A 13,219-nucleotide genomic window follows, 5' to 3' on the forward strand; every position below is an offset into this window, starting at 1 on the left:
GCGGTTCTCTCTCTCTCTCTCCCTCCCTCTCTCTCTCTCTCCTCCCAAACACGAGTTAAAGATGTGAGTAGAAGAGCGACACTGCAGTGGCACGCGCGGCGTGGAGCGGACTGATTCACGGGATTTAATGTCACGTGCGTGGTTTGTGGTCATGTTTTGACACACAGGTGCAGCTGAAGGAGGGAACAAAGTGACTCTCTGATGTTGGGAGTAGAAACTTTACATAGACCCGTGCCGATGGACTGACTGTATCAAAGGCCCATAAGGCATGAATGGATGAATGAATGAATGAATAAATGAATGGAGGGAGTCGGGCAGCTGTTGCCAAAGTAAGAGAGAGAGAAGGAGAGGGGGAGAGATGGAGGAATGTAGACTGAGAGGAGGGTGCAATTGTTGCCTGAATCATTTGTAAATTTAGCTTAACTCAGCCTCTATTAATCTGTCTTTGACTGAGCCACTTCCTGAAGGCGCTTTAGCGCAGAGAGAGAGAGAGAGCGAGCGAGAGAGGGGGGAGAGAGTGAGAGAGAGAGTTTATCTATCTATCCAGTTGCTCCAGCCTCTGCAGAAGCGCACAGGCATAGACAAAAATCACACGCACGCGTGCACATTCAGCACACTGTCTCACACATCCACGTGAGAGAGAGAGGGTGAGAGAAAGGGAGAGAGAGACACATTGAGAGCGTGTCCCGCACGGTTCGCAGGATGCCGGAGCCTCTTGTGTAGTAAGTCAATGTGCGTGTGCGCCTCTGCGTGTGCGTCCGGCGGCCGCTCGCCTGCCTTTTTTTTTTTGTCTCCTCCAGGAATAACGGGACACCGGGAGCTCTAATCACACAGAGGCAGGTTGAGCTCCCCACCATGCGCGGGGCCAGCAGATATTGCAGTGGAGAATCCGCGGTATAGGCGCGCGCGCGCACACACACACACACGCGCGCACACACACTGAAGACTGGATTACAACAACAGTGATTTGATTCGCAGCCGCGCGCCCGTGAAGTGTTAAAAACGGGGGATTTCATTCAGTATTTTTTTTATTTTTTTGGAGCCGGTGGAAATACTTGACTGCCAGAGGTTGGGGGTGATTTTTCTTTCTCGTGTTGGTGCAGGGTTTGAAAGAGTGATAACCACCACAGGCTGCATGGTTCCTCGGAGGAGAGAGGCGGCTGTTACAATGTCATCTCACACCACTGTTTTGGAGCTCCGTGGAAGGGAGATGCTGTAAGTACTTTGCTGTATCTTGTTCTTTTTTTTCTTGGGGTGATCATGCACGTCTCCGTCTTCTTTCCCCCGTCAGTGCGGGCGCTGTGTGGGTTCCCTTATCCAAAGTGCGGCACCTGCACCACAGAGAGCACATCTGTCCTTAAAACACCCCTAATGGGATTTAAACGATGTGAACGAGCCACTGTGAGATGCAGTAAAGAGCAAAAATACTCCTCGTGTCAAATTCCTCTGAATTTCTAAAGCTGCATGGCGCAGTGAGCGGAGCGCAGGCTGCTGCTGCTGCTGCTGCTGCTTCAAAGCGCATCAGTATGTAACATATCTCTGAGGCGGACAGACCGCGCTGAACATGTTTATTCCAGTGGCATGAATTTGTGCGCCTGCATAAACTGACAGAACAGGTGAAACACTCACATTTGCCTCCTTTGCCAGTTGTGCACATGAAACCAAGAATCCGCCGAATGAAGCCACACACGCTGCGTTATTCCTCCCCCCAAACACGACATATAGGTAATCTATAATAAATGGCCGTGCTTTCATGGTGATGTTATCCAGATGTTGGTCAACACAATGCGGTTTTTTGGCTGGCACAACTTCCAGCTCCTCTCCATCCCACACCAGGACGAACAAGCAGTGTTACATCTATGGAGATCTTATAGAGCACAACAATCTGTTTGCTTGTTTTTTTTTAAATCACTGAACCGAATTCTTATTTTTTTAGCCAATTATTAGCGTCTATGGCAGCTTCCAAAAAGTGAACCCAGGCTTAGCCCTAAAAGAAGGAAAAAAAACCCGTTTTATCATGTTAGACGTGTCTTGGCGGAGGATTCAGGTCTGTGTTGCACCAATAGGGGTCGTACTTGTATTGTGTTGGCTCTATTGAACATAATAGGGAGATCCAAATGAATTTACACCCCCGTTCTTAGGACTCAGTCACGTTGTTGAAACGCAGTTTTCCTATCAGAGAATCTCTCCCTCTCTCTCTCTTTCTCTGTAAAGGCGTCAACCTCAGTCCATGGAGGGGCAGTCCATATTTTTATGACAGCAACAGGAAATAACATATTAACCCCCCCAAATGTAGATTGAGGCCACAACAGTTCCACCTCACAGTCCCCTTTTTTTTGACCAAGCTACACTGTGCATGTGTGTCTTTGTGCATTTGTGACAGAAGACATTGCTTTCAAAGCACCGTTGCACCCATTATTGCTAATTATACAGAGTATGAGAGAGATGGAAAAACTGCAGAGTCAAGAAGAGTCTGTTGTTGGGATTGACTTGACGAACCGCGGCTTTAGAGGATCGTGGCCTCAAAGTTCTTACATTCACGGGATACTCCTTTCTCACAAAGAATGACGAGTTAAATTTCAAATTTCCATCCGGTGCAGGAGAGGTTGCTCCTGCAAAGCAGCTCCCATTGTGTTTTATATTCATCAACGCTGTATGTGGACCCGAAATAAAACCTGAAATCACCTCCCACTCCTCCCTTTGGGCAAAGACACAAACACTGCAGGTGTGGCAGAAGCCTAAAAACCTAGAACCCTAACCTCAAACCAAAATAAGACAACTCTGAATCACCACATTTGTTTTCATAACTAATATTCCTCTATTCATCATCATTACTTCACACTGTATGCCTTGGCAACAAAAGAGTATTTGCATGCCTGTAAAGCAAATTAAAATTCATAAAGAGAGTCTGCAGTCTGATATGGGCCTCCCGCATGCTAATCACGCAGAAAGTGAGTGATGCACCAAAAGAGGTGAAGACAAAGGAGTGCAGAGAGCTCGGGGTGTAATCTCCCGGTATAACATGCAGACATGGGTCGTGATTTCTTTCTCTCCGTCTCTCTCAACGTGCATTTAGGAGGCTGAAGATGTACGTGTAGTGGACAGACAACATGTTGAAGCCTGAATGGTAACAGACGATTACTTCCACTGAGCTTCTCATGGGCGCTCATGCACAAGTCAGGGCACACACACCAGATGGCATGGGCCAGAGAGAGATGGAGAGAGCGGCTGGAAGAAAACGGATAGAGCGGTGAGGTGACAAAGGAGAGGGATGTTAGCAGAAATGGAGGAGTGTAGTTTTTTGTGTTGAGGGGATACTCTGGGGAAGTTTGGGGGAAATAGGCCTGAACTTTTTTGTCCTTGAGAGTCAAACCTCAACAACAACAAATGCTATGTTTCCTCGTAGGGCTGGGGAACAATTATAAACATTATAAACAACTATACTGTGATATAATTCCCCTTCAATATTATTATAATACAGGCTTGCTCCATGCCGCTAACACATAATTAATTGTGAAATGTGTCTGTGTTTAGCGGGTGTTTGTTGTCTGCTGCAGTGCCAGTTCGTAAGCCTTCTTTCACAAAGTTGTAATCATACAGTCCAGTCCAAAATCCGCCCCATATTAAATCACTGCTGTTATTTTCTCAGACTCTCCTTTAGAGCCACTGGGGACGTGCACCGGTTACTGTGGGGTGTGTTTAACTCTCCATGACTAATGGCCTGATCTTGCTGTGTAAAATCAGTGGAGTGCCCCTTTAATTTAGGCAACCACTGTGGACCAACACACTATTTGCTGTAGTGCTTCAGATTTGATTATCAGTGTCACAAATCAGTGTAGGATGGATTCAGCCCTGGGATAAATGCAGTTGTTTTTATCAGTTTTAATGAAGCATCTGTCACTAAGTAGCACTTTTCTGTTTATGTAAACATTTAAAAAAAAACATAGAATGTGTCACGTCCTGTGCAGGATGGAGAGAAAAGACACATTAAATGCTTTTTTTTTTCTTTTTTTTAACATCAAACTCATTTTTTAGGCTAAATTTAAACCATTATATATTCTCTTCAATAAAACTCCTTTATTACTTTGTATGCAAATGCCTGAAGACAAGTCCTAACATCAGCGGAACATATTTGCATATGCTGTAAATTCTCTTTTCTTGGTGTGTGCGTGGTGTCAGAATTAAAAAAATCCTCTGCATAAAAAAGGATGGATGGATGGATGGATGGATGGATGCATAACCTGGGGAATGAAAGAAGCTGAGAGGAGGAAGAATGTGAGAGAAAGTGGCCAAACACGGCTCGGTTATTTTCACATTTAGTTTGTTTTTTATTAAGACTTTGTGTACTTGGTCACACGCTGAGTGGAAATGTAGGAGCAGGAGGACAAAAGTCATGGAGCAAGTATGAATATGATGACGCGCGCAAGTGGCAGCGGAGCAAATCGTCACCTACGTGTTGTCAAAGTCTGCCGAGGGAAGGAGGAACAGCTGACAATGTGAAGATGAGAGAAGTGTAGAAGGAAATAATTGTTTGGACTTGCTGATGCAGAGATACAGACCTGAGAGTGATGTTTGGAGATGGGATTATGTAAGGGGAAAAAAAAAAAGAGGAAAAACATGGGGCTTCAGCATTTCTGCGGCCATGGGGAGAGAGGGACTTGAAACATGGCTACAGTCAGCACTACTGTGAAGCTGCTTGTTGGCTCTTTGTTATTGTTGCTACTTACCAGGTGTACAGTTTAAGAGCTTCTTCTTTATCCTCATCACTTTTTCCTCTTGAGACACAGCTCAGAGAACAGACCCCACTGCCTAGGAAGTGGCTACACCGAGCTAAAAGAAAATCAGATTTCTTTTTTACCCGATGAGATCAGACTAGTGGTACGTTTGTGCCACTGCTACTCTTGGTGCATTACCGTTAAACTTGAAACCTAAACAAACAAATGAAGAAATAACACACACTTGCAGCTGAAAGATAGTGGGATGAACACATGAGTGAAGAGATGAATGAGATGTAAATAATACCAGTGTGATATGGAAAAATACATGCGATATAAAGGGGAAGGAAAATACACATATTTAACCTCTGGGCCGTGGCATAGTAAAACACACACACTTCTCATTCTCAGTATCAAACTGACTTTGTGAATAAATCATGTTCAAAGAGTGTGTACAGTGTGCAGATGGGATAATTCTGACTGCAGCGGTAAATGCAATCATATTAATCATCATGTAAAGATAACGCGGCTACATTATTGATGCACGTGAAACCCAGTTGTGTGTGGGCCAGACGTGGGCTCTGTGGAAGTGAAGCCTCGTGGGAATTCGCAAGAGAGACTTCGCTGCTCCCTCCGTGTCTCTCTCTCTCTGTGAAGTCCTAACTCATTTAAGTCCCCACAACTGCAATATGCATATTTGTGGGACATTAATCAGTTGATGCAGTGACAGTATGTGGACTTGAGGAAAGGAATTGGGCACCCAATCCCCCCCCAAAGTGCTGCCCACTGCTCCTGCACCTGGCTTGCGTGTGTTCACTACTGGTGTGTAATAAGTGCGGGTTAAATTCAGAGGACAAATTCACTAACAAAAAACAAAAAGGACTAATTCTTATTTAGATGAAAAGCAAGTTCCTATCATATCATTACTGTTTTAAGGCAGTGTTTTTTCCCCAATCCTGGTCCTCGGTGACGCCCCGCCACAACAACAACAACAACAACACCTGATTCAAATGAATGGCTCGTTATCAGGCTTGATGACGAGATTTGAATCAGGTGTGTTGGAGGAGGAGGAGGAGGCGGAGCAGGGTGTCCCCGAGGACCAGGATTGGGAAACACTGCCTTACACCATGTCATCGCCTTCAAATGTAATGATATAGTATGCTGCTTTAAGGTAAGGTTAATGTTTAAAATAGTTATAAATACTTATATTAATTAAATAAAAAAAAAAACAAAGAAGAGTCAGGTCATTGTAACGTCCTCTGAAGTAATGGAAACACGTGTGTACAGAATGTTTGTACGTCACTCTGTTGTTCACTGATCACTGAGAGTGAGTCTGTAGTTACATATACAGAGAATTTTGGTTTTGTGCTACATGTGAAGCATGAGGAAATTTGAAGCTGTGTGTGTGTGTGAGTGAAAGATAGCCAGTCGTATGGCTGTGCCTGCCAAACATCCTTTACTGTTGTGGTGCCAGAAAACATTAGCCTTTGTGTGACGACAAACTGCCCCAGTCCAGTTTGGCTGGAGATGCTCTCTTTCTCTCTCTAGCCCCTTTTTTCTTTTTAATGTTTCGTCCTGTTTGTTTTTACTTTTTTTTTTTTTTTATGTCTACATAGCTTTTCACGATATTTCATCGTCCCTTTTATTTCTCTGTTCTTCTGCACAGTTTCCCCTCATCCTTCTCTTCCTACAAATCCACCTGTGATGAGTTTGAGACAAGAAATTTAAAAATGTCCACTCACATCATTTGAACCGAAAGATAATCTTGTCAATAGATGTTCCCGTTACTATAAATACCATAATATGCCAAAGTGGTGCCAGTTTGACCCTTCATATAAAGTTGGTTTTGCGACACACTGTATGTAGGTGTACGTGTCTGTTTTCTTTTTCTTTTTTTGAGGCGAGTACAGCAGGTCCTGAAATGAAACAGTCGCTTTCTGTCACCCTTGGTTTGAATAGAATTCGTGGAAACAGGATTATGCAACACAGAGAAACATTTCCCTGAGTTGGACAGTGTGTGTGTGTGTGTGTGTGTACAGTATATGAGGAAGGCATTTTGTCGAACACAATTGTTGTACTTGGAACATTTATTTCTCAGCTCCCGTGTCTTGATTTTGCATAAAGTATGCAGTCTTCTGCAACCTTCAGAAACTGCTCATTAAAACCAATTAAAGATCCAGTGTGTAAGAATTAGCAACACTTAATGGTGAGACTGCAACTAACGATGACTTTCACTTCTCAATGAATCGAGTACTTGTTGATTGGTGTTTGCCAAACCTGGAAATAATCATGTTCTCGAATGTCTAGTTGTAGCCATAAACCGAAATGATTCAGCTTTTAAGGATTTATTTGTAATATGGAGCAAAGAAACCAGGAAATATTCACATGTAAGAGGCTGAAAAATCAGTAAGCTTGTTTTAATTATTCAAAAAACACTGAAATAATCGATTATGAAAATAGTTGAAAGGTACGCCTTCCTCTTTCCCACTCTTTCTGCTGTTTCCTCCTTCTTCTTTGTTGATTTCTGCGGGTTGACTTGTAAACTTGAGCTTTAAAACACGAAATGTGCGCTCGGGCTGGTTTGTCTGTTCAGGCTGCCATAGAAACACGACGGTGCACGATGGCTCTGCTAAGCAAAGCCCTTAAACCCTCCTAAATGTTACATGTGGTCTGGAAGGCCCGTTGAGAATGTGAAAGGCAACATGCAGCATGTGTAAAGACCGGCAGTTATGACGGATCTTCCACTGGAAACCTTGGGTTTAATCTCCTTTTGTCTGTTTTTGTGCACTCGGGCAAGATCTTGAATAGAAACCAGCCCCGTGGCTGCTCTTCTCTTGTTAAGTGATTAGTGAGGTTGGCTGTCTCCTGCAGAGCTGCACCACTGTGGAGATGTTTTGGCGATGTTGTTATACTACTTAGTTTATTACCTTAACTTAAATACCGTCTTTTTATTTACAAAAATCAAGTATTTAATTGCTCCACTGAGAAATAGATATCAAATGGTGTAGAATTTAATGATTCATAAACTGTCAGATCAAGCTCTTGTGTAATCCCACAGCTTTTTGGCCAAAAGAAAGATGTGGACTTTCTGACAGACAATTGGAATCCAATAGGCGTCGGTGCTCTCTCTGCAGTGAATGGCCTGAGATATGAATCATTCATTCACATCAGGTCTAATGCTGTTTATGCTTAGTTGGGCAGAGAAAGTACTGTGCTCACTTAAAATGCGGTATGACACGTCGAGCGCTCATGCATTAATCTGCTCACAATAGAGTGTTTCACAGTCTCGATTTCATTACAGACTCACAAGTTATTACAAATACTCCAGAAAATAATCTAAAATATCATCGCGCTGATGAACAGGTAATCCAGCAACAGTGTTCAGTCTTTTCTGTGAGTGATAATAATGGGAAACGTCAAGTATTTACAGCAAAGCTTGCTGATAAGGATCCTTTATAAGGTTTTTTTTAGTTTACAACTGACAGACACAGCTTTTTTTTAAAAATTTGAAACAGTAAGAGGTTAACGTGGAAAAAATGACACGCAGTTCACCCAGAGACGCAGTAATATGTAAGATGTAGAGCTTGCACACTTGTTAGATACATCCATCCACTACACCTTTATCCTCCTCAGGAGGGTTGTGGGTCACTGGAGCCAATCACAGCTCACACAGGGTAAAAGGCGCGGTCCATCGCAGGGCAAACGCACACAGATCAAACTACCATTAAATCACACATTCACACCTACAGGCAATTTAGAGTGTTCAATTAACCTCTGCATGTTTTGGTGCCGTGTGAGGAAACTGGAGAACCCATGCAGAAATTCTGTTGTCTCTTATAAGAACATTCCATCATGGAAAAACAAAACAATTCCCCAGTGTGCAATTATAAAAATCTCTTAAAGAATATTCAGTCTCTGACCTGAATTCACAAATGTGCCAAAAATGACTCAGTTGTGGATTGAAAACACTTGTCACTTCTGAAATCTAGTGTAATCGTGACAGTACAAGTGGAGGTGTTGCTGTTTCAGGAATGCTTTGTAAACGAGACAAGTTTCTTCTGATCGTGCGACGCCCGACTTCCAACAGTGGCACGATAATCAACGGCTCCCGTGAATCAATCATCCGCCAACAGGCTCTGCCTCCGATGCAAACAAAACACAAAAAAAAACCATGTGGCCCCGTCACTGAATCTATAAATCTTCACCCGTGCACATGGACACATTATGTGACCATATGTTTTATGCCCTTCTGGTTGCGTTCACGCTCTGCTGTTCAGCACACCTGCTCATATGTCTTATACTATGATGATAAACGTAGACACACACACTCTCGCTCTATGTTTCATGCTCTCTGGGTATTGGGGGTGCATGTATGTGTGTGTGTGTGTGTGTGTGTGGTGCTGTTGCCTGCTGTCACACTTCTCAAATATACAAAAGCAAGATTTCTTTCTATTAAGCATCTTTCGCTCCCTCACTCAATCAATCAATCCCCAAAGCAGCTGCCTCTCTGTCTGTGCCCAAAGTGCTACTTTAAAAATGCTAGACAGTGCTCTCTAGCATCCCAGGTTTTTCACAGCACCCTATTTTATATAAATCTCTTCATTTCAGCATTAATGTCATTTGTAGCTGACTTACTCAGGGTAGAAACTGAACTGGGACAGCATCATTTAATAAATGCTCATCAAATGTCTGAAGATATTGTACACATTATATATTCTTATATATTTTCTGGTTGCATCATATTTTTCCTAGTATGAGGAATTAGTAAAGCGTTTTTATTGCTGTAGTTGTATTTCCTAACACCACTATGACATCTCCACCTATTTTCATGGATTTAGTGCAATAAGAACATGATTTTTGGGTATTTTTTTCCATCAACATTTGAAATATTGGTTATGTATAAACAACAGTCTACTACTGTTGGTGTGAAAACACACCAACTTGATGCAAATATGAGAAATCTCCTCATGATAATAATGTGTACATACTGTCACCTGAGCAGGCTCCTTATAAGTTGTACATCAATCCATCATGTACGTGCAGTGTTGTATCTGCCCGTTCCTGAATCATGTGATCTTATCTGTCGTGACCACAAAATAAAGACTTGCTCGTCACCTTTTCTTTCTCTCATCCCTCCGCAACTTCCTCTCAAGGCCATCTCCCTCCCCGCATGGTTTATGTGTTTAATATCGTTTCAGAGAGGAAGGTGAATAAAAAACGATGCTACCTGAATTTCTCATCTGAAAAGAGTTGCGCATTAACTATTTATCCCTCTTGTCTCCCTCTCTTTCTCTCTCTCTCTGCCATCATCTTCCTTCCCTCATCTCCTCCTCTGTTTTTGATCTCTCTTCATCGTTTCTGTTTCTCCCTCATCATTTCTCCATGCAGGGGATGAAGTGGTTTGGCAGTATGTCCCTCAGCAGCAAAGGGAGTAAGAGGAGGAGTAGAAGGAGCAGCTGGAGCAGCAGCAGCAGTGGCAGTAAAAATGCACTGCTCCCTTTGGCTCTGCTGCTGGTGGTGACGATGGTCGCGGACCCCGCGGTCGCCCAGAAGCGAACAGGCGGCGCCTCCGAAAAAGTTCCCGTCCTGAACATTGCAGTGATCCTGGGACACACGCGCTACATCTCAGACCGGGACATCCGGGCGCTGTGGAGCAAGGAGGACCCCATCGACGTCAACGTGGTCACGCTGCTGATCAACGAGACCGACCCCAAAAGCATCATCACTCACATGTGCGATCTGATGTCCGGGACCAAGATCCACGGCGTGGTGTTTGGGGATGGCACCGACCAGGAGGCCGTCGCCCAGATTTTGGATTTTATTTCCTCGCAGACGCTGATACCCATCCTTGGCATCCATGGAGGGTCTTCCATGATCATGGCTGATAAGGTATGTTGGAGTGCATGGAGAGCTTTTGGGTGGATGGATGACATGGATGGTGTCTCATTGGGTGAAGAGATTCATAGAGTTTTCAGCAGCACTTGTTTGTTTGTGAGCAGCATAAGAATGAAGGATGGTTTTTGATTTAATATTCTGGGGAGGGTTGTGGCCTAATAAAGAAAGGATTTGATTTTGACAGTGATGTGTACACAGATCTGGATTCACCTTGCAAGGTAGGAGCGTGTAAAAAAAAGAATATCTCTATCACGATTGATAATTGTTTGAGTCAGTAATTGATGTTTATGGATTATATAAATGGACACAGTGTTTCAGGAAAATGACACATTTTCGATAAAATACTTTCAAAGACTTAGTTGCTCCGTGTTTTCTCCTATTGTAGCATAACCACACACAGCGAACCTGTGTGGCAGGGAGGACACAAGTGAGAGGTCATGTGATTGCGTAGGCCCACTTGTGGTCATGTGACACTGAATGCTGCTGCTCACTGCTGCAGGAAGGCGAACTTCTGCTGCCCACAATCAGCGAATGTGTGGAGTTTCATCAGTTTCTCCGAAGTCATTTAAATACTCTAATGTAAATTTACACATCTTTTAAACAACAATCACAGTATTATCTTAGACACATGGATATATCTTGCCCACCTCTAGTACATTGACACTGTGGAAAAGTGAGCGGCCTTGTTGGAGATTTGTCGAGTTGTTATTGATTGCTTCGGTTTGGAATGATTTGCCAAAAGTTGTGGCTTTGTAAAGCCCACACCCACTTGTCAACATAGACACCTTTAGCTGCGCCTTCTGTCTGCAGCCTCTAAAATGATTATATCTTATCGCGCTAAGAGACTGAATGTGCGTGTCTGTTGCACCTTACAGATACCGTATCAGTGCAGCTGGTGTCTAGAGAAGGAAAACAGGAAGACAGCAGGATGGCTTTGGTGGGAAGAGATAATATGGTGGTGGTAAAGCAGGGTTAGAGGTACACCTGATGAGTTGTGTTGGAGGAGTACAGGTGTAGAAGAGGAGTGAGGTGAGGAGAGCAGGGTGAGGAGGAGAGAGTAGGAAATATTAAAGGAGTGGGTGTTTTTAACCGTCTGGCCGCATACGGTCAACTAACATCAAGGAACCTTTAATTGTGGGGATTCCTTTTTGACAGAGTGCATGATTTGTGTTTGTGTTTCACACTTGAATGGGGGTATTCTCTCGCCTGCAAATCACTTTGAACTTGCAGTAAGAATAGATGAACAGCACCAGATCGTGTGGAGCACTTAGCAGCTGGGATTCAGAGGCACAGAAGATTAAAACAGTTCACCAGAGACTGTGTAGTCTCAAACATGCCATACATATAGTTATAATACAGTATCGTAGCGTTAGGGCAGGGCCGGGTCATACTTTCTGTGTAGACGTCCACATGGCGTAAATGACATCATCCACCCATTTCCGTGTTGGTCTGCACACACCTTAAGCAGATGAAGCTGCAGACGCCTCCAGTTTGATTCCACACAGACCGTATGTGCTGATAATGCATGATTTCTGTAGCACAACACTTTCCAGTCTAGTTTGTGGTGTGCTCTTATTTAGGTCCAAAGAGACAACGGAGAAAATAGTAACCATGGAAACTTGCTTATGGTTCTATCAGGAGGTCTCGTACCCACTAGTACCCACACACGTACAACTCAGGAATACAAGGAATCGCAAATGAGGGCAATTTCCTGGTGAGAAATTGCTGCTACTGGAATTGAATATGAGATTGAGTGCGCATGCATGGAACACTAATAATGTGGACCCTTGTTTACGTATTAATGAAATCATGGGCTTACATGCACATGTGGAAAAGCAAAGCAGCTCCCTATGTATGCTGAATGTGGTAAGTATGACCGGACCCATACTCTACCCCAAAATTTGTCCATAGTTTCTTGAGGAAAATCCATTTTTCTATAAGCCTCTTTTTACCTAGAGGCCAGTGTAAGAAGATCTTAAGCTCCAGTCACACTGGTGAATAGCCTCCTTTTTCCTTTTTTAATACCACAAAGCAAACCCTCTCCTAAGTAGTCCGGCACATTTCCTACCACCCTTTGGCCCATGTCTGTCAACTCTCAGTGCAGGGCTTGGTGTAGACCCTCTGAGTGATTTTTATTCACACGTTAACAGTGAATGCACAAAGGTTTGAAACTGTATTGAGCCTTTAATGCTACATATATCACCCTGTGATAAAGGTGCAGAGGAGGGAAGAAGAGAAGGGCATAGGTGGTGGAGGAAAGGGCAAGAAATATGGAAGAAGTTGATTGTTGGAAATAGGTGTGAAGAGCAGCAACAGATATGGTGAATGGAAAGAGGTAAGGCAAAGAACGAGCGGTGGAGAGTTAGAGAACATTGTGATCGGCACCTGCCTCACACTCTCAATTTTTACACGTGCACCTCGTTCAGTGAGCGTCATTGAAGCACTTGTGATTCAGCTTCTTGACAGCAGGCGTGTTTCTTCTGCAGGAACAGATGCGGGCAAAATAATCCACTTTAAAGGGCTCGACCCGCCATTTGGTCTTATTTCTCGCGTTTTACATCACATCTGTCTTTCTCTACTCGGCTCAAATCTTCATGCTAAAGCACATG

General features: G+C 43.5%; 1 protein-coding gene across 2 annotated transcripts in view; it reads left to right on the forward strand.

Moving 5' to 3' along the window:
- The first annotated feature begins 577 nt into the window (after positions 1–577).
- The window catches only part of grin2aa (glutamate receptor, ionotropic, N-methyl D-aspartate 2A, a), a 123,119-nt gene continuing 110,477 nt past the window's right edge, over positions 578–13,219 (forward strand). Inside the window, exons 1-2 of one of the 2 annotated variants that reach the window (XM_044050742.1) lie at positions 578–1,215; positions 10,104–10,604. In XM_044050742.1, coding sequence (XP_043906677.1) covers positions 10,107–10,604 — 498 coding nt within the window. In that variant the 5' untranslated portion in view covers positions 578–1,215; positions 10,104–10,106. Of the gene's footprint in view, positions 1,216–10,097; positions 10,605–13,219 lie in introns of those variants that run through there. The other variant, XM_044050741.1, reaches the window with a different exon arrangement.

This window comes from Solea senegalensis, linkage group LG19 (assembly GCF_019176455.1).
Source record: "Solea senegalensis isolate Sse05_10M linkage group LG19, IFAPA_SoseM_1, whole genome shotgun sequence".
Taxonomy (NCBI): Eukaryota; Metazoa; Chordata; class Actinopteri; order Pleuronectiformes; family Soleidae; genus Solea; species Solea senegalensis.